Below are 22,412 nucleotides of genomic sequence, written 5' to 3' on the forward strand. Positions count from 1 at the left end.
TATCTTCACTGTTGTTGTGTATCCTGGACATACATAGCTTACTACTTTGATTCAAGAGCTAGCTATGGATGTCTTTCATTCATTTCAGAGCTGTGGATTCAGTCAGTAGCGGTGAAATTATGTGTATTTGGACCAATTTGATGTGAAAAAAGGGGATGCCCCTTTGTCAAAACTAGGATAAAGTGAGCCACAATGTCCTGATTCAAGATAAATCCATGAGAAAATGGTATCTTTTTAGGATCCACCCCAACATCAAGAAATTGGTTAATTGATAAAGATACATGAATTTGGTGTCCCGTCCACGAAAGAGACCCAAGTCCTAATAATCCCGCTAAGTGGTGATTCAAGATTTTTTTTTTCTACTCTGATATCTCAAGGAGGGTGTATGCATGAAGAGGAACACATGAAAAAAAATGATAATCAATTAATAAAAAATAGCAACAATAACAACCTCTTGAACCTGTGAATTTAAACCCGTTAACTTCTTTTAAATCTTTAGTTTGCATTTCCTTAAACCCGTGAACTTTTTTTAAAACGAGAATACGTTTTTCGGTTTCACAAACTTTTATCAAATCCATGCATTTTTTTCTATACTTTTGATTTTCACAAATACATCATTTTTTCGAAATTTAATTTTCTTTTCCTTTTTTCTATACTTTTGATTTTCACAAATACATCATTTTTTCGAAATTTAATTTTCATCGCAAAACTTATGAATTTTTCTCAAATTTGTGAATCCTTTTCAATTTCCGAACTTTTCTTCAAATTTCATGAACTTTTTCCAAATTCGTGAACTTTTTTCTATCAGGCTCTTTTGGATGGTTTTTTCTTTGGGTTTTTATTTTCTTTTTCTTTTTTCTTTACTTCTAATTTTTACCAATACATGATTTTTTTGAAATTTGACTTTTTTTAACAAAATTTATGATATTTTCTCAAAGTTGTGAATCTTTTTCAACTTCATGAACTTTTCTTCAAATTTCACGAAATTTTCCAAATTCGTGAAAGTTTTCTATCAGGCTGTTTTGGACAGTTTTTGCTTCGGGTTTTTATTTTATTTTCCTTTTTTAATTTTTCTGATTTCTACAAATCCATGTTTTTTTTGAAATTTGTTTTTTTCAAAATACATGAACTTTTCTCAAATTTCTGATTCTTTTTCAACTTCACGAACTTTTCTTCAAATGTCACGAACTTTATCCAAATCAGTGAACATTGTTTTTCTGTAGTTAGCAAGAACTACTAAATTTTGGGCTAATCCATGAAATTTATGATTTATTGGCAACTATATTTTGAAAACCCGTGAACTTTTTCCAAACCTAGGTCCTTTTTTTTCAAATTCTTGATCTATTTTCTATTTTTTTTGCTGCTCATGTTTTCTTTCTTTTTGAGTTTTCCATTTTTGATTATCTTTTCTTTCCCAAAAATGCTTATGCTTTTAGTTTGTTTTTAAAAAATTCAGTACATGTTCGCGCTTTTAAAATTTTGTTCAAAACATAAAAATATTTGTATCTTAATAAGTTTCAAATAAATTCAAAAACAATTCGTGTCTTTAAAATTGGAATAAAAATAAGTCAAACATAAAAATATTTGTATCTTAATTCATGTCTTAATAAGTCAAAGATTTGTTTGATTTGTTCCGACACATGGCGGAGCATGGAATCATAAATATCGTCTATTCGATTCTCAGGTGTTATAGTACGACCATCATTTTCTATTTCTTTCTCGTGAATGAGATTCGTTTGAATAGCCGTCTCGGGCTTAGTCAATAAGTGACTCACAAGTTGATATGCACTAGCAGAAGCGTCTTGGGTTATAGGAATACGACGCATAGAATATTCATCATTATCTAGTATTGCTAAAGTACTAGCTAAAAACTCTTCCGAGAAAAAGTTAGGGTTCCTTCGCCTCCCATCGGCGTCAATGTTAGTCCGCTTTGTCTTCGATGACCTTAGGGTCATGGCGGCACGATGGATCCCGATTCTTGTTGGTGGAGGGCCCTATTTTCATATATTCTTTCATGTTTTGTTAGGGTTTGTGTCCTATTCAGAAAGATGATATAACGACGTTCCCTGAAGATGAAATAAGGTTCTTCTCATCTAGCCTTCATCCCGGTGATGCGTTTAGCATCATCAGTGAGCGTATGAAGGTGTGTCTCCAATAAATCTGTTTTTGATGAATTTGCTTGGTTCTGATTGTAATTTGTTTACATTCATGTATCTTCAGGAATGTTCGTAAACAAAGTTGGAGATGCCAATGGCGATTCACATATCGTTATGCAACCCACATGAATCATGTTGTGTGCTCTCTATATTTTTTTTCCATATTAATCGGAAAGAAGATGTTTTTAAGTAATACGTTCCGTCGGGATTAATCACATCTAATAATTACTCACGTGTCCCGATGCAAACGTAATTCGACACTGAGGAGGTTGCGTTTATAAATTAAGTATATTTAAAAAATCATATATGTATAGCCATCACATGTAATAGATGAAACCTAAAAAAATAAAATGGTTAACATTCATTATTATCAGATGAATAGTACTTATGATATTTTAAAAAAAATAAACTTTCATGTACTTATGTTGTTCGTCAATTTTGTAAGTGCATGTACATCCTATAAAAACTATTTGTGTATTCACTAAAAAAAGTGTAGTTCGTTGGTAAAAACGCGCGTGAATTCTATCAAGAAAAGACACGTACGTAAAGTCTTAGGTCATGAAATATGTGCAAAGAGAGAACCCAGTGCAAGTACATTATGCCCAAGGATTATAACATTTTCTAAATATTGACGCTTAAGTTTACATGTTATAATACACATCGTCGATATGAAATAAAGATAAATATTGATTAACATTGTATCTTATATACTATTTAAAAAATATTTAACATGTAAAATAACAACATATTCAAACTCTACACATTTTTCTAATCAAAATTCATATTTAACATGTTTAAATTGGATTCACGTTTTAAAACTATTGTTATTTAAAAATACATATTTATTCTAAATAGACTTCGAAGTTATTAACACATATGTTAAAGGTGTTTATGTGAGAGTATAAAAAATAATTTGTTTTGACTAAAAGATAGACTGTGGGTTATTTATCGTAAAAGTTAGGGTTTTTTCTATAAAATGCGGACAAAACGGTTCAGATTCATTTAAAGACGGATTGCGGGTTGATTCCATGAAAACAGAAGGGTCTTTTTGCAAAACTATAAAAAAGGTTTCGTTGGTGTCACTTATATCCGGACTGCGGTTGATTTGGGGAAAACGTAGGTTTTTTTAATGTAAAATGACCGAGGACGTACGGCAGAAACGATCCGTGCTTTGTTATTAGGAAAAGATTTATTTTTTGTTTGCAGCAAGGCGATATGGTCATCCTTGTTGCAGCACGATCTCTTTCTCATTTTGGTGAATTCGATCAACATTTGAATTATCTCATAATTCTCATCGTTTATCCAGGTCAAATCATCCGAGGGGCCCAGAATATATATATATATATATATATATATATATATATATATATATATATATATATATATATATATATATCCTAATCGGAGGGTCAAATCTCATCTTGCTCGACCATGTCTCACAACATGGGTATGGACTAGTCCGAAACCTATCTTTGTAACTACCCAGTCATGGAGTAGCGTTTGATCGGTCGAAAGAAAGTCTCTCACCATCTCAAGTACATGCGCCAGCTCAGGTCTTAGAGCATAGAACATATGTTGTATTAGAGACTCATAGATGATCGATCGTTGTGTCTCATAGTTGAGCCTGTCCAACTCAAACATTATTTCGACTCGGATCCGACTACGCGAATCCGACCAGATCTTTTCGAGTTCATGTTATCTGGCTAGCATCCAATGCTACATGGTCAGTGAGACCGGACCATCCACCTTGTCATATTCTAGTCTGACTGGTTGCGCGTCCACACAACCCTTTCGACTAGGGACGATTTAGGACACTTACCATACAATGTATAGTCTCACAAACAAGTCACACACTTGTTAATATACATAATTGATAATGTTCAAGGACTATCTTTATTCATAAACACATAGAAAATATCATCATACATGATTGCCTCTAGGGCATATCTCCAACAAAGGGCATCGTCACCGGATCGGGCCACCGGTCGAAGACAAGGTTTTCAGCCGGACCAGTCCCAAAAAACCCACTCGACAACCTGTGCACCGTCCCGACCGCCATCAAAGCCCTAGATCTAGTCGCCTAGATCCGGTGACCATCCACGACAGCACTGCCACCGTAGGCGCCCTGGCACACCGGCACTGCCTGAGTGTGCCACCACTGGAGCCTAGGAGAAGGGCTCCCACTCCACCTCGACAAACCGTGAGAGACACTGATATGGATCCCACACGTTCATCATCATCTCTGACCCGACGAATCCATAGAAAAAATCTACCAGATCGCCGACGCAGATCCACCTTGGACAAGGACTGCACCACGCCATACCTTCGCCGACAGATACTGGATCATCTCTCTCACTTCGGTCTCATTCCGGATGGAATCCAGGATGGCCTACTACTCTGGGGGAGGGAGAACTCCGCCTCCGCCTCCGCCATGCTCAAGTCGGGAGCCTCCTCCTCCATGGTCTCTGGCTGCACCTCTCACTACTGCTGCTCGTCGTCCTCCTCATCCGTCTCCGATGAGTTCATAGGGAGACCCGCAGCGATGAGGGTGGCGCGGCGAGCCTGGATCTCCACCTCGATTTGAAGGCGCCGCTTCGGAGTGAGCTGCACGTAGGTGGTGATGAGCCGCCGGACCATCCTGGCGAAGAGGGAACTGCGAAATGAGACAGACAGGCTCGGGTGGCGGCGAAGAGAATGAGGAGGCGGATGTGCTAGGGCTGGGGTCGTCGGACGACTTAAATAGCCGGCCCCGACCTCAGGCGGGGAGCTGATGCGGCGCCACGCAGTGTTCACACCGCACTGACGGTTGAGGCACCCGTCGGACAGTAGGGTTTCTCGACGAGTCTGCGTGGGGCCAAGCCGTCAGTCCGACGTGCCGAGCGTGCCCAAGCTCCCCCATATCCGCCCCATATTTGGACTAGAAATGGGGATGCCTGTCAGCCTGGGCGTTTGAGACCGGTTTGAGAGGTCCGCCTGAATTGATTTTTTGTGACCGAACGGCTTGTCCGGACGTTTGAGGAGGGTTTGAGGGGTCAGGCTATAGATGCTCTAAATTGCACACACCTTCATTTTACTTAGGAAATCATTGCAGACTTATGTTTTTGTGCGACCCCACTTACCATTTTGCTTTTGGTGTGCCGGAATGGGTGGGTGTAGCGGGGAGAGGGGGAGGGGTCTAGAGCCAAAGCATGGTATTTTCTTCCATTTCGACCCACATGAATATTTGCTACTTCCTTCGTTTCTAAATACATGTTTTTTATAGATTTTATTAAAGAACTACATACGAATGTTTATAAACATATTTTTTCTGTTTAAGAATTTGTTCGAATAACCAGTTAACTTGCCGATTAATCCCTACTCACAGGGTCACCGAGTAGCCGATTAAGTGATAAATCGGCCGATTAATGAATTAAATGGTCGATTAACTTGTCGATTAGCCTATTAATCCCCTACTCGTCAGCCAACCGAGCAGTTACCAGTTAACGATTTTCTCAAGAATGCATATTTTAGAATATAGATTCACTCATTTATTATGTATGTAGTCTCCTAGTAAAATATTTTTAAAAAAATATATTTAGGAACGAAGGGAAGGGAGTAGTACGTATATACATCAGTACCGCGATAACGCATCATTGCCATGTACTCTCTCTGTTTTAGTATTTACATACATCCATTTCTGAATAAATTTAGGACAAGAATTTTTGAGACGGAGGGGGTATATAATTAGTTAGTCTAAAAAAAGGGGTAATGACATTAACCAACATCTGGGATACTCTTTTAGTATCCAACATGTTGGGTTCTCTATGTTTCCTCCATATATTACTATATAATATAGAAAGTGTCAGGACTAATCACGTCTAATAATTAGTCACGCGTCCCAATGCAAACATAATTATACCGGCTAATTGGTCACGCGTCCCGATGCAAACGTAATTGGGGGGTGTAGCTCATATGGTAGAGCGCTCGCTTCGCATGCGAGAGGCACGGGGTTCGATTCCCCGCACCTCCATTTTTTTGTTTTTCTTCTTTTTGTCCCTTTTTTTTGTCATCATTCAATACATTTCCATTTTGTTTTCAGTTTGGAGGAAACCAAAGAGTTTCTGTTTCTTGCACTTATCGTGGCTTCCAGTAAACAGAAGTAACAATTAATAGGCTGCAGTATCAAAAAATACCTCAAAGTATTTAATACTGAAGTTTTTTCCTAGAATACTTGTTGAAAAATGTTTGGGTTAAAGAAGAGGCTGCAGACTGTAGTATTTTAATACAATACTCGTATGCTGTAAGAAGACCTTGACTGTGTGTAAAATAAACAGTTACTGTAGTTGTTAACCTTGAGTGTCTGCTAAATGTTTCATCGATCGGTTGGTGCATCTCCCTGCCCGAAACAGAACAGAACACCGTCCTATCCAAAGGATCAAGATTTTCACCTAGCTAGCAAGGACAAATTAAGAGCAACCACGATGAAGCCTAGCTTCCTCAAGGAGGCCGCAATCGTCAGTCTGGCCACAGGGTAATTACATTACAAAGCGTTGTTATGTGAATGGAATGGTAATGACCAAGCACCATGCATGCTCCACCACAAAAATGTTTCATGTCCTGCAAGTGCATAGGATATACTATACTTTATGCAATTCCATGAAAAGTAGTACAGTGTCATCAGCCACTATGCCAACAATTACTGCACCGTCGATCTACAATGTACTACCAGAAGTCATGAGGAAGGATATCGACGACAATAAAGGTGCCACAGTGCTTTTACCTAGTGTGAGGCCTCGAATGGGTAAAAGCCCTTATTATGTCCTACATATTAAGGTTTATTGAGCAATGTAGAGTTTACACAGATCCAGATCTAATCTAAGAAGCTAGGTTAGGAATTCCAGTAGTAGGTACTCCCTTCATCTCATAATGCATAATATCAAAAAACGTCTTACATCATGGGACGAAGGAAATAGTAGCCTAGCGCATCTCTAAGAGACCCGCTATCCTAGAAGTACAAAACCTTCTTCCCATTTCATTTTGTTAGATTTAGAGATATCTTATTATTGTAATCTCAATCTATCTCTATCTCTTCCTTAAACCGAATTCTATCTGTACTCGTTTCTTGTAAACCAAGGCAAGGGTTTTGCCCAATATAAATAAACACCGCGGCTCCTCTCGAGGAGTAGGAACGCTTCCATCTGACATGGTATACAGAGCCAACCTCTTCCCATCTATCTAGCCACACCAGAAACCCATCGATCGACAACACCGATCGCCATGTCCTCTTCTTCGGCCACCGTCGCCCTGAACCTTGGAGCGCCGCCCGCCGAGAAGCTAACCAAGGTGAATTTCCTCCTATGGAAAGCCCAGGTAATGCCAGGCCTGCGAGGAGCGCAGGTCATCGGCCTCCTGGATGGATCCGATGCAGCGCCCGCAGAAACAGTGGAGCAGCAGCAGACGGACAAGACGATGATCACGGTGCCTAATCCGCTTTATGCACCGTGGCTGTCCAAAGACCAACAAGTTCTCAGCCATCTCCTCAACTCCTTATCAAAGGAAATCCTCGCCCAAGTTGTGAGTAAAGAAAATACCTTTGATTTGTGGACTGCCATCATCACCATGTTTGCTTCGCAGTCCCAATCTTGAATTACAAATTTGAGAATTGCCATCGCCCACCACCAAGAAGGGCTCCATGTCGAGCACCTCCTACATCGCCAGGATGAAGAGCCTAGGCGATGAACTCGCTGCTGCAGGCCGACCTGTCTCTGATCCAGAGATGGTGGACTATGTCCTTGCTGGTCTAGATCGCGACTACGACCCGGTTGTGGCAGCAATCGGTGCTGTCAAAACCTCCATCACCGTCGACGAGCTCTTCGCTCAAATCTCCGCCTTCGATCAAAGGGTGGAGATGCTCGGCGATGGACCAGAAACTGGCTACAACACCTCTGCAAATATGGCCTACAGGGGGCGTGGCCAGTCCCGTGGCAGAGGACGCGGGCGCGGCAGCAGAGGCCGTGGTCGAGGGAGACGCTCACCCTCGTCATCCTCTCCAAACGGCAACGGCAGGATAGGCGGTCGGTCTCAGCAACAACAGCAGCGTCCACCGCACCGAGACTACCCCGAGTGCCAGATCTGTCTCAAGCATCATCGCGGGGGTGCCCGTGAATGCTGGGATCGCTACGAGGAAGATGAATATGAGGACAAGGAGGCCAATATTGCCTCAGACTCCTACGACATCGACACCAACTGGTATGCCGACTCCGGCGCCACCAACCACATCACAGGCGAGTTGGACAAGCTGACGATCAGAGACAAGTACCGTGGCCATGATCAAGTCCACACCGCAAGCGGATCTGGTATGAAAATCACTCACGTTGGAAGTTCAGTTGTTAAAACCCCCATGAAAAACCTACATCTTAACAAAGTCCTATATGTGCCCACAACATCAAAAAATCTTCTTTCTGTTCATAGGTTTACTCTTGATAATCGTGTTCTCATTGAGTTCTATCCTTATTTCTTTTTGGTAAAGGACTTGGACACGAGGAAAATACTTCTTAGGGGCAAATGGGTGGGAGGTCTCTACCCGCTCATATCTTCATCAACACCATCCAATAACAAGCTCTTGCTGCTGTCAAGCCCTCTTCATCAAAGTGGCATAGTAGACTAGGTCATCCCTCCTTAGTTATTGTCAAATTTGTTCTTAACAAGAACAATCTTCCTTATTCTCATGAGTCTAGTGTTGAGTCTGTTTGTGATCCATGTCAGCAAGCTAAAAGTCATCGGCTACCATACCCTATTTCTACTAGTATTTCCACTGCTCCTCTACAACTTGTGTTTTCCGATGTGTCGGGGCCAGCCCCCACCTCTGTCGGCAGACACTCATATTATGTTAGCTTTATTGATGATTTTAGCAAATTCACATGGATCTATCTCCTCAAGAAACGATCTGAAGTATTTCATGTCTTTAAGAACTTTCAAAATCTTGTTGAGCGCAAGCTAAACACCAAAATCATTGCCATGCAAACAGATTGGGGAGGTGAATACAGAAAATTAAATCTCTTTTTCCAAGAGCTTGGTATATCACATCATGTTGCATGTCCTCATGCACATCAACAGAATGGCTCAGCCGAGAGAAAGCATCGCCATGTTGTCGAGGTAGGACTAGCTCTTCTTGCAAACTCATCTATGCCACTAAAATTCTGGGATGAAGCCTTTTTAACCGCCACCTACCTGATAAATCTGCTACCTAGCAAAGTCATCAACTTTGAGACACCCATCACTCGCCTTTTTGGCATCTCCCCTGACTATAAGTCACTTCGTGTCTTTGGTTGCGCTTGTTGGCCCAATCTTAGGCCATACAACACACCCAAACTTGCGTTTCGTTCAAAAAAAATGTGTCTTTCTTGGCTATAGTCCCATTCATAAAGGAGTCAAATGCCTACATGTTTCTACTGGCCGAGTCTATATCTCACGAGATGTGGTCTTCGATGAGTCACTTTTTCCTTTCAAAACTCTCCATCCCAACGCCGGAGCACTTCTCAAACAAGCCATTCTTCTCCTTCCACCACATCTCCAAACTTCCGATCATGGGGGCGACAATTGTACTAACCCAACTGATGATTGTATTACCAGAGAATTATCTCCATGTGTGCAGGATTCTACAGCAGCAATCGGGGCAGAAAACGGTGAAGGAAATGATCAAAATTTTGCAGATTTGCCGCCCATATTGCATGCAGCAGAAGAAGACGAAGGCGGCGCAGAACACGAGGAAGATCTGGTGGCGGCGGCAGCACCTAGAACTCCTGTGCACGCGCGATCCCATACGCCAGTCAGCGCCGCCATCGCCCCGCACCAATCAGCGAGCTCCACGTCAGGCGGGAGCACACCGCGTCCCACGTGTGGGCCGACCACGCCAGGCACGACAGCGACGCGTCCCACGAGCGGGCCGACCGCGCCAGGCACGACAGCGATGACAGATTTGGTGGGACCCGCATCGGGATCTCTGTCCCCTGCACGCATGCATGCGGCGGTTGGCAGCGAAGGATCTTCTGCGGTAATTTCTTCAGGGACACCAGCCACACCGCAGGCAACACAGATGTCCTCCGGATCTGCTGCGAACGGCGATCTCGACAGGGGCTCGGGATCCTCAGCAAACGAGACGGCTGCGTCACCTCCTGTGCCTCAACCAGTGCAAACACGAAGAAGCAAAATCCAGTCGGTTGCAACTTCTCGTGTCACGACTCGGTCACAAAGAGGTATAAAAAATCCAAAGGTTCGAACTGATGGCACTATTTCATATGGCATGTTATGTGTAGCAGGGGAACCAGCAAATTTGGATGATGCACTCAGAGATCCAAAATGGAAACATGCAATGGATGAAGAGCACTTAGCGCTCATGAGAAACAAGACTTGGCATCTTGTGCCAGAAAAGAGAGGTAAAAATGTCATTGATTGCAAATGGGTTTACAGAATAAAAAGGAAAGCAGATGGCTCCATTGACAGGTATAAAGCTCGTCTAGTTGCAAAAGGTTTTAAACAGCGATATGGTTCGGACTATGAGGATACTTTTAGTCATGTGGTTAAAGCTGCAACTATTAGACTCGTGTTAGCTATATCTGTATCCAGGGGATGGAGCTTGAGACAGCTAGAAGTTCAGAATGCGTTTTTGCATGGTGTTCTGGAAGAGGAGGTTTACATAAGACAACCACCTGGGTATGTTGAGAAAAAGGTACCTCATTATGTGTGCAGGCTTGACAAAGCACTCTATGGTCTGAAGCAAGCACCAAGGGCATGGTACTCAAGGTTAAGTTCACAGTTGAAACGTTTAGGTTTTGTTGCATCCAAAGCTGATACTTCTCTGTTTATTTACAACAAGGCAAACACAACTATATTTGTGCTAGTATATGTTGATGATATCATAGTTTCAAGCTCCTCACAAAGTGCCACTAATGCTCTCCTACATGATTTAAGTTCAGAGTTTGCATTAAAAGATCTTGGTGATCTACATTTCTTCTTAGGCATTGAGGTTAAGAAAATTCAAGATGGCATAGTGTTAAATCAAGAGAAATATGCCACTGAACTTCTGGTTCGGATGGGAATGAAGGACTATAAGCCTTCATCCACACCTTTATCATCTTCAGAGAAACTATCAGCTTTTGAAGGTGAGCCACTGAAAGAAGAAGAGATCACAAAATATAGGAGTGCAGTAGGAGCACTGCAGTACTTGACACTGACAAGACCTGATATTTCATTTGCTGTTAATAAGGTTTGCCAGTATCTTCGTGCACCTACTAGTATAGTATACATTGGACTGCTGTCAAAAGAATTGTACGGTACATAAAACATTGTGTGAGCTTGGGTCTTCAGGTAAAACACTCCAAATCCACTCTTGTTAGTGCCTTCTCTGATGCTGACTGGGCAGGGTGCAGTGATGATAGAAGATCAACATGAGGTTTTGAAGTGTTCTTTGGTTCTAATCTTATATCTTGGAGTGCCAGAAAACAAGCCACAGTGTCCAGGTCAAGTACTGAAGCCGAATATAAGTCATTAGCAAATGCAACTGCTGAGATTATTTGGCTTGAATCATTGTTAAAAGAACTGGGAGTTAAACAACATCGTGTGTCATGTTTGTGGTGTGACAATCTAGGAGCCACATATCTCTCTGCAAATCCAGTGTTTCATGGCAGAACAAAGCATATAGAAATTGACTTTCATTTTGTCAGAGAAAGGGTTGCAGAGAAGAAGTTGGACATACTGTTTATTCCTTCCAGAGATCAAGTTGCAGATGGGTTCACTAAAGCCTTGCCAGTTAAACCATTCGGGGAATTCAAGAGGAATCTTAATATAGGATAGTTGAGATTAAGGGAGGGTGTTAGACTTAGGGATATCTTATTGTTGTAATCTCAATCTATCTCTATCTCTTCCTTAAACCGAATTCTATCTGTACTCCTTTCTTGTAAACCAAGGCAAGGGTTTTGCCCAATATAAATAAACACCGCGGCTCCTCTCGAGGAGTAGGAACGCTTCCATCTGACACATTTCTCTAAAAACGTTTAGGAAATGATTACAGCGCCATCGGGTGAAGAGAAGGTGGCGGGACGGTTGGATTCCTTTGCCGGAGGGTTGACACCGATGAAGGGCGGGTCAGCGCTGCGAGGTAGGTCATTTTTTTAGGTAAGGTCGAATGTTTTTGGAGCAGAAACATATGTGAAAATTTTGGGCAACCGACATATATGGCGCCAAACAGCGTCAACATCCTGCACGTATCCATTCGTCCGCGCCCGTTGCTGAAACTCCACAACGCCATGCCGTCGAGATCCGTCGTTGTCTTGGAAAATGATGACCGACAACAATGGCAAACTGGCCCACCGCTGCTGCTTTGGGGTGGCGGGCGGCAAATTTGATTTGGGGTGGGAACTATTGTACACAGTAAACTATGGCGAGCACTAAGGCCCGCCCGCCAATGCTGCCTTCTTGAGCAGTGGTGAGTTTTGTTCACGCACCCGTCACTAACCACATTCAACACGTGGCCATACTTAGCGGTGCTGATTTGTAGCGGGCCGTATATAACACCCGCCACTGCTAGAGCATAAGCTCTGGCGGTCACTATCAGTCGCCCGCCATAGCTACTAGCAGTGGCGAGTGACATGGGCCGCCCGCCATAGTTACTTCATAAATTATCGATACGTTGGATACGTATTGCCGGTGCAGCGGCAACTCGATTCTCGATCGGTGGAGGGACACGATGTACTCGGGATAGTCTTCACGCGACCTCTGAAGGCGCTCGTAACCGACGGGCCAGATCAGTCGCACGACGTAGATGAGGTGGATCATGAGCGGATGGATGATCAATCTGGTCGTGAGCGAGGTTGGGGATATTGCTCGGTCCATGTGAGGTGGCGGCAGAGTCCGAGATGAAGCCAACGATGACGGTCGGCGTGAGACGCGTACAAGCTTGAGGCGTCCGGAGCCGACAACCGGACCAACACAACTGACGAGGCCGACGCGGCTGGAACCGGGAGACAGACAAAGGCAGCTAGTGCACGACCGTATGATGCGACGAAGGAGGGTGATGATGAGGCAGTCCCGGTCGGAGAAGGGCGACGATGATCGGCGCAGGGCTACGGGCGAACAGACGCGCGCTCGGCGGTCGTGAGGGGCCGCCGCGTCGTGAGAGGCCGCCGGGTCGCGCCGATGTGGGAGTAGCACGGGGTCGCCGACCGTGGCGGGCGACGGAAACGATCTTAGATTGGAAAACCAAAAATAAAACTCCGGTCAATGCGACCGGGAACAAAGAAAACCCGAATCAAAGGATGAAACCTAGGTACGGGCGACGTGGCCCCCGACGACGGTCATGGATGCCGATCGCCCAAGGGGCGGCGCGCGAGCCGAAAGCGACGGGTGACGGCTAGGGTCTGATCGCTTATATCATGTTAGATGGGAGAGAGAGAGAGATTGATGCGAAATATGATGGATGTTGTATTGAGTCACATGAGTGAGTATATATAGAATTACACATCTAAAAGACAAAAAGCCTCTCCTAAAAATAAGGTAGGAGACAGATTATAAATAAGATAGGAGACAGATTATAAGTTAGTATAAAGTTATGACATTTGTTTTAGGATGGAAAAAGTAATATTCAGTACTCAAGTTATCTACCTAGCATCAGATTTAGATCATATATAAATACCCCATTCGTCTCAAAATAAGTGTTTTAAATTTAATATAGCTTTATACTAGAGCTAGCATAAAATTGAGACACTTATTTTAGAACAGAGGAAATAGTAATTTCACAGGGACAATTACCTTGTGAGACGAAATGGACGCGCGGGCTCCTCTCTTCTTTTTTGGTGTCCACCTATATAAACCATACGGTAGTTGAGTACACTAATCAGAACACCCAAAACGTAAACTTTTAAAGAAAAACGAAATCTATAGACACTACATTATGTGCAGGAGCAAAAGCTGCATATTTAAGCATATATGTTGGATTTCAAACTTTCAGGAGTAAAAGCTGCATATTTGACGCAAGTTTGCAAGTTGGACGCAAAGTGAGGGAGGAAGACGCAAGTTGGACGCAAGTTTGTGCATGCAAAGTAATTGATTGATTAGACCACACGGCCGGGCCTGAGAAGAGATACACTGGTTGGTACCCTCCTTGCTTTTATGTTTCATATTTTTTTTCCTTTGGTTGCTCGTCACGTTCCGCCACTGGGTGTGTGTCCTCATTATATGTTTTATTATATGTCGGTAGCTTGAAATGCTACACGAGTAAGGTTTCGAGTAAAGTACAAGGGTTAGATCATTACATCATACAATAACACATTATATATATTCAGCTATCTACTTTTCTACATGGTATTAGAACGGTTAGTCTCACGACGCCGAACCTAGCTAGCTAGGACTTGCACCACTACCGCATCGCGCGCCGCCCCCTCGGGGGCGCGACACCCGGTCTCGATCAAAGATCGGATCGGTTCTTTAGACTAGATAAGATCCAATTTTCGAAAACTCATGTTCTTTAGACTAGATCGGATCGGTTCTTAGTATATTTAGACTAGATAAAATTTATTATTGAGTCATCACCTTCTAATTCAAATACCTCCTTTGAGAGCGCTATTGTAATTCTTAGTATATGCATTTGGCCTAGTTAATGTTGGGTGCGAGCAGGAATGGATGTCTTCTATCCTGATTACAATGTTTAGTTGCTTCTTGAACTTCGGAAGTGTTCTGTATTTATGTTTTTCAGTCTCAGAAAATGCTAGCTAGATACCATTCTATCATATTGTGGCATGGTTATTTCGACAAGGTGTTGGTATTTCAAATATAGTATTATTGCTCGCTAGTTGATTATGTCATTGACATGAGTAAGTAAGGATTCTAAGTGTTATCATTTATGTGCTTCATTCATAATCTTTTGCTGAAAACTAGATTACAAGTTAAGCTTATATACAACAACAAACGCAAATGAGTTCGTAAATGTCCTTTTATCACTTTCAGTTTGTCAACTGAATTATTTAAGATCAAACAATGAGTTAAGCTTCGCGGAGTTGATACGCCTTCATCGTATATACTTTTCTAAACACATTTGCTCTTATTTTAGACTCTAATTTGCATGATTTGAATGAAACTAATCCGTATTGTGACTATTTTCAGCACAACTACCTTGGTGTAATTTTTGTGAAGAAATAAAAGTTTTCGGAATTAAACAAAACTTTGTGGAGATTTGTTATAGAATAAATAAATAATACTGGAGCAAAGAAGTACCCGAGAGGAGTCATCATTGGGCTAAAAGCCAGTGGGCGCCCAGGTGCTTGTGGGCGCCACGAGCCTCCGGCTGACCTAATTCCAAGCCTATACATTTCGTATTCCCGAGAAAAAATCAGAGAGAAAGTTCCATTGCTTTTATGATATGGAGCCGCCATCAACTCATGTTCTTCATCGGGAACCCTAATCCTTGACACTGAGGTTCAACCGATAAGGTCTTTGGAGAATATGTAGGATCCAATATGGGCATTCAGGTTCCGCTATTGGATATTGACCGAGGAGTGCCTCGGGGCATGTCTACATAGTTCTCGAACCCGCAGGGTGTGCACACTTAAGGTTCGATGATGTTTTAGTATAGTTGAGTTATATGTGTGGTTACCGAATGTTGTTCGGAGTCCCAGATGATATCACAGACGTCATGAGGGTTTCCGGGAATGGTCCGGAAATGAAGATTGATATATATGATGGTTTCATTTGGTCACCGGAAAGTTTCGGGCAATACCGGTAGTGTACCGGGAGTGACAAATGGGTTCTGGAAGTTCACCGGGAGGGGCCCACCCACCCGGAAGTGAGCCCAAGGCATTAGGGTGGCGCCGCAAGTCCCTAGTGGGCTGGTGGAGTCAGCCCAAGGGGCCCATGACGCCACATAAAGAAATTCCAAAAGAAAAGAAAAAGAAAAACGGAAAAGGGGAGGTGGGAAGGAAGAGGAGGACTCCTCCTTCCCCAAACCGAATTGGAGGAGGAGTCCTCCTCCTCCCTAGCACCGGCGCACCCCTTGAGGCCTCCCCCTCCCTCCTATATATAGTGGTGATTTAGGGCAGATTTAAGACAACTTTTGCCACGTGCAACTCAACCCTAGACCACATAGTTCTACCTCTAGATTGGATTTCTGCGGAGCTCGGGCGGAGCCCTGCAGGAGTAGATTATCACCACCACCGGAGCGCCGTCACGCTGCCGGAGAACTCATCTACTACTTCGTCTTGCTTGCTGGATCAAGAAGGCCGAGATCATCGTCGAGCTATACGTGTGCTGAACGCGGAGGTGCCGCCCGTTCGGCATTAGATCGGAACGGATCGTGGGACGGATCGCGGGATGGTTCGAGGGACGTGAAGATGTTCCACTACATCAACCGCGTTTCTTAACGCTTCCTGCTGTGCGATCTACAAGGGTACGTAGATCCAAATCTCCTCTCGTAGATGGACATCACCATGATAGGTCTTCGTGTGCGTATGAATTTTTTTTGTTTCCCATGCAACGTTCCCCATCAACCACACTACCCAGTGCCGCTCCGCCATGCGAAGGAGCCTCGCCGAGAGGGGAATCACATCAGGCCGCCGTCGCCGGGGCTGCCCCAAGCCCCAAGCCCCAAGCCGAACCCAAGCCCCAAGCCGAACTAGCTAAGTTACTGCCACTATGGCCATACTTAGACTACCCAGAATGGGAGTAACATAAATGTCGCCTAAGCAAAAAATAAGATGTGATAAATAATTAATAAAAAGAAATAGAAATTGAGCAACTTAGCTAGTTACTCATACTACGAGTAACATAACGCATACGAACGTAAGATGAGTCTATAAGCTAATAAATAAATGAAGGGTCGAATGTTATTATCTATTGTGGAAGTAATAACCTAGACTAGTAATATATGCATGTTTTTAGCCTATGTTACCTCCTATTGTGAGCAGTCTAAGAGTTTTTTTTTTTAGAAAAGGAGGATGACCCCCGGCCTCTACATCTGGAAGATGCATGCGGCCATTTTATTGATTATTCTCGAGGACCTTACAAAGCAGTACAACAATATGACTGAATCCGCCATCTTGACAACATCTGCCGCTACTCCTATCCATATGATGAAGGGGTGCAAGCTGGACCAAATACCCAGACCTCTCACCTAAGCCTAACATCTAAAGCCGGAGACCCTGACCGAGCCACATACCGGGTCCGGGGCACAAACCGGTCTGACGCACTCACATGTGTCGTCGCCGCCATCTTCCGCTGGTCCATCTTCAGATCAGATTGAGGTACCAGCCTTGGCAGGTGCCTCCGCCATCGACGCCATCATGACGCCAAACGACGACCTCCACCTACGCGAGTCCATTTCCAAGCAACGGACGTAGATCCATGCTAGGATAGGGCCGCACCACCGCCGTTGCCCACCACCCACACAACGCCACCCAGCCCCAAGGTTCCCAAAGCGACGCCTGCAAGAAGGGAACGACGCCGTGAGCGCCGCCGCCGCCCAACAAAGTTAAGGCTTTCGCTCGGGAGACCTAGGGGAAGGGGAAGTGAGGGGATCAGTCCATACCGACGCCTCCAAGGAGGGGAACGTCGCCCTCAGGCGTCGCCGTCGACGCGGCCGGCCATGGCCGACCAGGGATTTCGCCCGAACTAGATCCCCACCACCAGCAGCACCTCCTGTACAAAACCGACAATCCAAGGAAGCGCGGCCCGACCAGGCTGGCCCGCACGCCGAACAGGGAAGGAGGGGAGGCGCTAGATCGCGCGCACCGACCACCGGAAAAGCCGCCGTCAGACGCCAGCGACCACCGGATCACGCCGCCCGCGCGGCCGAGACGCCGGATCCACCTCCCGCACGGCTGCTAGCCTGCCGTGCCTCGCCAATGGAGCCGCCACTCCAGATCCAGGACTCCGCATGCAGAGGCAGGGCAGCCTAGGCCCCGCCACCACCATCCTTGACGCCCCGGGCTTGCCCGGTGGCTGCCTCAGGCGGCGGCGAGGAAGGGATGGGGAGGGGGAGGCGGCTAGGGTTGGGAGGGAGGGAGGAAGGGAGACGTGCGTGATAGTCAGGAAGGGAGCACCAGTGGACTAAGAGTTGTACAACCAAACTACTGAACTTTAGAATTTACGGATGAATCACTAGTGGTACCTGCATGTGTTCAAAATTCGTGATGGGTCAGTAGTGGTAGTGGGTGAATTTGTTTTTCTTTTTTCGAGACATACCATATTTTTATAGAAGGTAGTGGGTGAACTTTAAAAACCAAAGATAAGTTAGACGTTCGATGCAAGTGCATTGAACGCACATCTGACCATACTGCTGTACTACTTAACCCCCAAGTGTGCTTAGATATGCGTAATGCTCATGTGCAACAACCTCTGCAATCGCATGTGCTAAGACCCAATCAATCTTGTTTATCGTATATTGCTCATGTACTACTAGTACATCGGGAGAGTTTATCGTCAGATCTCACTCACTCACCCACCGCCGGCGATTGAGATGGGTTCCCTGCTGATACCGCTGGTGGGCAGCGTGGCGGCCAAGGCCGGCGACGCGCTGGTGGGCGAGCTGCTGCGGGCGTGGGGGCTGGACAAGGCCCGCCGAAAGCTGGAGCGCCACCTCGCCGCCGTCCAGTGCATCCTGCTGGATGCCGACGCCAAGAGCCGTACAAATCCCGCCGTCCGCCGGTGGATGACGGACCTCAAGACCGTTGCCTACCAAGCCGATGATGTGCTCGATGACTTTCGTTACGAGGCCCTGCGCCGCCGTGCCCTTCACATGCGCTGCCGCTCAACGGCACATAAGGTTTGCGTACTTAGCTCTGTTTTTTTTTTATGGCTGCATGCATCTTCCAGATGCAGAGGCCGGGGGTCATCCTCCTTCTCTAAAAAAAAAACTTAGCTCTGTTTTCTGTTTAGCTAGGATGGCCAGTACTAACTCGTTGGATTCATCCAATTATTCTTCAATGTGAATGTTCACGTCTTATCTGTTTGTTTGGATTTAATTTCGAAATGGGATTTCAATTTATTTGTTTTCATTGCAGTTGCTAAGCTACTTCACCGTCACTAGCCGAGTTGTTTTCCGTCTTTCCATGAGCAGGAAGATGAAGGATACCCTTGAAATGATAGATGAACTGGTTGTGGAGATGAACAATTTTCACTTCCTACAACATGTCGAGGCACCAAGTGCGGTTCATCCGCAGACACACTCTCATGTCGACGAATCAGAGATTGTGGGCAAACAAACTGACAAGGAACAAGTGGTGAAGATATTGCTCGACCACTCCAACAATAATAAAGTTGGTGATAATAAGGTCATGTTGCTACCCATTATTGGTATGGGGGGAATTGGTAAGACCACCCTTGCTCAACTTGTGCACAATGATAAGAGAGTGGTGCATCATTTTGAGTTGGTCATATGGGTTTGTGTCTCCGACAAGTTTGTTATTGAAGAAATAATCCAATCTATAATACAAGTGACCAAGATGAAGAAATGTGATTTGACTCAGATGGAGGCAATGCAGAAGGAACTTTGTCAAGTTTTGGGGAAGAAAAGGTATCTCCTAGTGTTGGATGATGTTTGGAACGAGGATACACAAAAGTGGGATGATATGAGATCTTTGTTATGCTCGTATGCTGGCTCAGGCAGTGCTATAATTGTTACAAGCCGCAGCAATCAAGTTGCTTCAATCATGGGCACCCATCCTCCACATCAGATATCACTTCTAAATGATTATCAGTCATGGAAGCTTTTTCGCAGAAACGCATTTGGAGGGGAAGTGGAGAAGCAAGAGGAGTTGATTTCAATGGCTGAGAGTATTGTCCTCAAATGTAAGGGGTTGCCTCTTGCTATCAAGACCATAGCAGCTTTACTTCGTTCGAAGCCTCACAGTCAATGGTTTTCTATTTTGGTTAGTGATGTCTGGAAAGATGAAATTGTCAAAACTTCTGGGATTATACCTGCACTACAGCTAAGCTATGATCACTTGTCATCAGAAGAAAAAATATGTTTTTCCATATTTGCTCTTTTTCCCAAGGATAGCCCGATGGATAAAGACATGTTAATCCAGCTATGGATGGCAAATAACTTTATTGCATCAGAAACAAGAGGCCAGCAAATTTTTGATGTGCTAGTTTCGAGATGTTTCCTCCAAGATGTAGAGATTCAAGAGGAGAGGGTCGCATTTGGAAATGCATATGGTCTATACGCATGTAGTGATGAAGTGTTCATGCATCGACCGACTACTTGCAAGATGCATGATCTTATGCGTGATCTTGTTGATTCCGTAAGCGGAAATGACTGCTCCATTCTGCAAGAATCATCATGTCAAGAAATCGTGAAAGGATCCATAGATGCTAGTTCATTACAGCATGAGGTTCGACATTTGTCACTTGAGTATGTCAGTGATAATACTACTGCGACCATGAAGGAAATTCTTGCTTCCCGTCCCCGCACCATATTAGTTGGAGGAGAGAAGGGCTTTAGTAGGACTTCTTTGCGTATTGCCAAGTCAAAATTCATGTCATTGCGAGCATTGAAGATATTCTCAATCAATACACATATGTCAAACTCAAAGCATCTTCGCTACCTTGATATTTCTCGTTCCAATATATCCGCACTGCCTGAAGCCACTACCATGTTGTATAACTTGCAAACACTGAGGCTCAATTATTGTGGTAGACTGAAGAAATTACCCGAAGGAATGAGATATATGATCAGTCTTCGACACATCTTCCTCGTTGGATGTTTCAGTTTGAAGCGCATGCCAGAAGGTATTAGTCGGCTGAATTCTCTACAGACATTGACGAATTATGTCATTGATAGTGATGTAGGTCGTGGAATTGATCAATTGAAAGATTTGAATCTTAGTGGTTCTCTTTCTTTGACTGGGTTGCGAAAAGTGCATAGTGCTGAAAATGCTAAACAAGGCAATATCTCCGCAAAACACAATTTGAAACGATTATCACTCAGTTGGAAAAAAAGCATACCTGTTGGATATGAAGTAGATACTAACACAGAAGGAATATTAGAGGCCCTTCGTCCTCACAAAAGGCTTGAAGTTTTAGCATTATCTCATTATAACGGTGCTAAATTGTCAACATGGATGCACAACTCAACACTGTTAGAACATCTTTGTGATCTTCGTCTGAGTAGCTGTAGGAACTGCAAGGATCTTCCACCATTATGGCGGCTACCCTCTCTTGTGTACTTGAGTTTGTATCAGATGCCTAGATTGACAAGTATATGTGTTGGTAATGATGATGTGGAAACCTGCATTGCTACACCACCCTTCTTTCCTAAATTGGAAACCTTTATACTTTACCGCATGAGTAGCCTAAAGAGATGGCGGCAAGAGATGGCAGGACAAGTAACACATGTATCATTCCCTCAGCTCAAGAAGCTAACAATTATTGATTGTGAAGTGCTAGAGACACTACCTCAGGGACTCCTGCAGCAGCTCCCAGCCCTCGAGGAACTATTCATTTGTCAATGCAATTACTTGGTGGGAGCCTTCTCAACCGGAGGCGCTTACTGGAATTTGGTTGAAGGAATTCCAAAGAGAAAAGTTGAGCCTTACTCAGTTTTGGTTGACCGTTACTGGTACTGAGGACTTCCACGGAGACCCAGGTGCAAAATGCTTGGCTTGACTTTTATTGGGATGGCCGATGGCCTTCCTCGTTCAAGAATTGATGTATTTGTTGAGTCCGTCAATTATACTCCCTCCGTTCCATAATATAAGTCTTTTTAGAGATTTCACTAGAATACTACATATGGATGTATATAGACATTCTTTAGAGTGTAGATTCACTTATTTTGCTCCGTATGTAGTCCCGTAGTGAAATCGCTTAAAAGACTTATATTTAGGAACGGTGGGAGTACTTATGTTGAGTAATAACCTACCTACCTATACTTGATGTGAAAACCCCAAAGTACTTGTATCTATCTAAAGCATGTTCATTCGTGCGTGTTCTTCAGTTATCTGTTGTTATCACACCATACAAAACTTGCCTTAGTTCCTCCACAATTGTTATTAGATTATATGTTCTCAGCAAATTACGGTCGTAGCATTTGATGGACAGAAATTCTGTCAGTCTTGAAACAATGTTTGTCATATCTTCATCGAGTTGCGCATATGCTCATACAGTTTAATAGGGTTTTTTCCCAGTATTATAAATTTACAATCAATCTTGATGTTACATGCACGTGCTCCTGTTCATCACAACAGTTGAGTGTTTTGCACAGTCGGGTGTGGTGATGGTGAGCTGGGCCTATTG

At 44.0% G+C, this 22,412-nt stretch overlaps 1 protein-coding gene and 1 non-coding gene across 2 annotated transcripts; both read left to right on the plus strand.

Annotated features, from left to right (window-relative positions):
- The first annotated feature begins 6,092 nt into the window (after window positions 1-6,092).
- Window positions 6,093-6,165, plus strand: TRNAA-CGC. The gene has a single exon. It is a non-coding gene; the product is annotated as a tRNA-Ala (tRNA).
- A 12,280-nt stretch (window positions 6,166-18,445) lies between these two features.
- On the plus strand, window positions 18,446-21,923 carry LOC123410909 (putative disease resistance protein RGA3). The gene is made up of 2 exons (XM_045103836.1): window positions 18,446-18,942; window positions 19,181-21,923. The coding sequence occupies exons 1-2, from the start codon at window positions 18,637-18,639 to the stop codon at window positions 21,743-21,745; spliced, it is 2,871 nt and encodes a 956-aa protein (XP_044959771.1). The 5' UTR covers window positions 18,446-18,636; the 3' UTR covers window positions 21,746-21,923.
- The last annotated feature ends 489 nt before the right edge of the window (window positions 21,924-22,412 follow it).

This window comes from Hordeum vulgare, chromosome 7H, assembly GCF_904849725.1.
Source record: "Hordeum vulgare subsp. vulgare chromosome 7H, MorexV3_pseudomolecules_assembly, whole genome shotgun sequence".
Lineage (NCBI taxonomy): Eukaryota > Viridiplantae > Streptophyta > Magnoliopsida > Poales > Poaceae > Hordeum > Hordeum vulgare.

What these genes read in the sequence shown, in the direction of transcription:
- LOC123410909 (XM_045103836.1), top strand. Translation starts at nt 18,637, where the DNA reads ATGGGTTCCCTGCTGATACCGCTGGTGGGCAGCGTGGCGGCCAAGGCC. An exon ending in GCCGCTCAACGGCACATAAG is followed by an intron (nt 18,943 to 19,180) that starts GTTTGCGTACTT and finishes TTTTCATTGCAG; the next exon opens with TTGCTAAGCTACTTCACCGT.